The sequence below is a fragment of the Berghia stephanieae genome, chromosome 6, assembly GCF_034508935.2.
Source record: "Berghia stephanieae isolate SIO BIC M18660-M18661 chromosome 6, UCSD_Bste_1.3, whole genome shotgun sequence".
NCBI classification, from domain to species: Eukaryota; Metazoa; Mollusca; class Gastropoda; order Nudibranchia; family Aeolidiidae; genus Berghia; species Berghia stephanieae.
The window spans coordinates 44,285,813-44,289,318 of record NC_088365.1 but is presented as its reverse complement, the minus strand read 5'-3'; the positions used below and the strand labels follow the sequence as shown (position 1 = coordinate 44,289,318).

Here is a 3,506-nt window from a genome sequence, read left to right as displayed (position 1 = left end):
TAAATAGACAAAACTATGTGTTACCTTGCACGTTTATATATAGTATGCGCTTGGCTTAGAAGCTCACAACATTGCCATCCGGAAGTATAACGGACCAACACACAAAACTATCTGTAACCTTGAACGGTTATAGTCTGGTTAATACAGTTTAATGAGGATTACTCATAAACGCGGATAGCAAAAAACAATAACAAAGACCAGAGTGACGTCAACTTCATTCTATCTATAGTCTGAGTGTTACACTTTAGTGAGAACTACTCTTAAAAAATGACTGGCTGAAAACAATAACAAAGAGCACAATGGAGCCCATAGCAGGAGCGGCGGACATTACATCCTAATCTCAAGTCTGCCTGGACATCCAACGTGTCGAAGGAGAGAACATTAATTTGCACCGTCAAAGTAGATCAATGCGCATTGGGCAAGCAAGCTTTTGAATTGATGCTGCCCGACGTGTACATATATGCAAGTCTGGCATCCGAACCTACTTTGGACCTAGTTTGACATTGTTGTAATGGACAATATTTTGCGTCATATTTTTGAGATTTCATATACAACAGTGATGAGCCCATAAGGAATTGGATTATCAGACCTGCAAATAAGTGCACGTCGATATTGCCAAAAATAAAATCATTATTCACATAGTTAAATGTAGTCGCATTAGAAATCCTGCAGTAAATTTTTCAAATATGTACCTACCATTTCAGCACGACCTCTATAGATGGTATTCGCTTGGCTAAGAAGCTCACAACATTGTCATCCAGAAGTATTACAGACCAACACACAAAACTATGTGTAACCTTGAACGTGTATAGTCTAGTTAATACAGTTTAGTGAGAATTACTCATAAACGCGGATGGCAATAAACAATAACAAAGATCCGAATGACGTCAACTTCATTCTATCTATATATTTTATAAACTGACTGGGAGCAATTTCATAGGAATCTTTTTATATATTTCGGATTTAATATATCTACAAACACATAACACTATTTTTAAAAAGATCGTTTAAAGTCTGAATATTACAATTCAGTGAGAACGTATAATATAAATGGTCGTCTAACAACAAAGACGCGAGTGACGTCAATTTCGTTCCTTCTATACTTTGTCCAACCCATTCTGAGATCTCCACGACAATGGAGCATCTTGATCTCTACACCAGCCTTGCCAATATCGTCGTCTTCATCATCTACTCAGTCATCATCAGTTTGTCACAAATGACATCCTCTGCGGAGGCCTCAACGCCAGTCAACTCCTACGATAATCTTAAAGTTCTCTCTAACGTCCAAGTCACTTCCGGTGACGTCAACAAAACAACGACAGCTCAGACAAGAAGTTTGATTGGATGTTTGACTTTCTGTCTAGCAATGCCATCGTGTCAGAGTGTTTCTTATAAGACGGATGTGAGGCTGTGTCATGCAAATGAGATGACCATGTCCAGTCCAGGAGCTGTGGTGTCTTATGATACAGCTTACAAGTATATTGAAATTAGTCAACGTGAGTGTTTGTGAATTATTTTTTATGTGTAGCTGTAGAAGTTAAAGTTGTATTAGCGGTGTTGGTATAAGTTGCAGTAGTTGTAGTATTAGTATAAGTAGTATTAGTATTAGTATTAGTATTAGTAGTAGTAGTAGTAGTAGTAGTAGTAGTAGTAGTAGTAGTAGTAGTAGTAGTGGTAGTAGTTGTTGTTGTTGTTGTTGTTGTTGTTGTTGTTATTGTTGTAGTAGTAGTAGTAGTAGTAGTAGAGTAGTAGTAGTAGTAGTAGTAGTAGTAGTAGTAGTAGTAGTAGTAGTAATAGTAGTAGTGTTAGAAGTAGTAGCAGTAATTTTAGTATTAGTAGTAGTGATAGTAGTAGTAGTAGTAGTAGTAGCAGTAGTAGTAGTAGAAGTAGTAGTAGTAGTAGTAGTAGTAGTAGTAGTAGTAGTAGTAGTAGTAGTAGTAGTAGTAGTAGTATAGTAGTAGTAGTAGTATAGTAGTAGTAGTAGTAGTAGTAGTAGTAGTAGTAAGTAGTAGTAGTAAGTAGTAGTAAGTAGTAGTAGTAGAGTAGTAGTAGTTAGGTGTAGATAGTAGAAAAATAGAGAAAAAAGAGAAGAGGAATGTAAATATGAGACTAACAGTTACATTCTTTATCATCACAATCGTCTTCCTCCACCGCTTCTAATCAACCTCCTCCTCCTCCTCCTCTTCTTCCTTCTCCTTCTCCTCCCCCTCATTATCACAATATAGCAATATGAATCACTAATTCATTTACGACCATAATATAATCAGACTTAAGTTTGCATTCAAAGAGTCCCCAGAAGGAGTCCACTTACACACCAGAAGTGATCGAAAGCTGTTCAATCTGGCACGGCTGAGAGCAAAGACCAAGGTCCGCACAGTCCTCATAAAGGAAATGCTTTTTGCAGATGATGCAGCTCTATTCCGAGGAAGACCTCCAATGGCTGATGGACAGGTTTTCCCACGTATCCATTGAATTCGGGCTGACGATCAGCATCAAGAAAACAAATGTAATGTGTCAGGATGTCCCCTCTATACCAGCAATTCGCATTGACAACGAGGAGCTAGAAGTCACTGATCACTTCACATACCTGGGCACAGCCATCACTAGCAACCTCTCACTTGATGCAGAATTAGACAAGCGTATCGCCAAAGCTGCCGCTGTCATGGCACAACGGAGCAAGAGAGTGTGGACCAGCAACCAACTCACTTTGAACACCAAACTCAAAGTCTACCAGGCATGTGTACTCATTAGCCTACTGTATGGCAGTGACAACATATGCCCGACAGGAGAACCGCCTGGAAAACTTCCACATTCGCTGTCTACGACGAATTCTCGGCATCAGGTGGCAGGACAGACTCACTAACAATGCAGTGCTAGAAAGAGCGAACTCCCTCAGTATGTATCTCATGCTCTGCCAGCGACGTTTGCGATGGCTTGGTCAAGTACACAGGATGGACGATGGACGCATACCCAAAGACATTATGTACGGTGAACTAGCTTCTGGACGGCGACCAACTGGCCGCCCAGCTCTGCGCTTCTATGATGTCTGCAAACGAGACATGAAACTGACAGGCATCGACTCAAACACATGGGAATCGCTTGCTGACGACCGCAGCGGCTGGAGATATGCGGTGATGGAGAGAGTGAAGAGAGGTGAGGAGATGAGAAAGAAGAAGTTTGAGGAGAGGAGAGCAAAGAGGAAAGAGAGGCAGCAGATCAAACACAAACACACAGTCAAACTACGTGTGCAACAACTGCGGTAGAGACTCTCATGCAAGGATTGGTCTGCTGAGTCACACCAACAAGACTGATGAGACCAAAGCCATACAGGGCGCAAACCATCGTCTCTTGAGACGGAAGGATGCCTACTACTACTACTACTACTACTACTACTACTACTACTACTACTACTACTACTACTACTACTACTACTACTACTACTACTACTACTACTACTACTACTATACTAGTAGTGGATAGAGAAAAAAGAGAAGAGGAATGTAAAT

The 3,506-nt window shown here is 40.5% G+C and overlaps 1 protein-coding gene across 1 annotated transcript in view; it reads left to right on the top strand.

Annotated features, from left to right (window-relative positions):
• The first annotated feature begins 253 nt into the window (after nt 1–253).
• LOC144975698 (uncharacterized) overlaps nt 254–3,506 on the top strand; it is a 9,201-nt gene continuing 5,948 nt past the window's right edge. Inside the window, exon 1 of the mRNA XM_078919890.1 lies at nt 254–1,496. Coding sequence (XP_078776016.1) covers nt 1,136–1,496 — 361 coding nt within the window. The 5' untranslated portion in view covers nt 254–1,135. The remainder of the gene's footprint in view (nt 1,497–3,506) is intronic.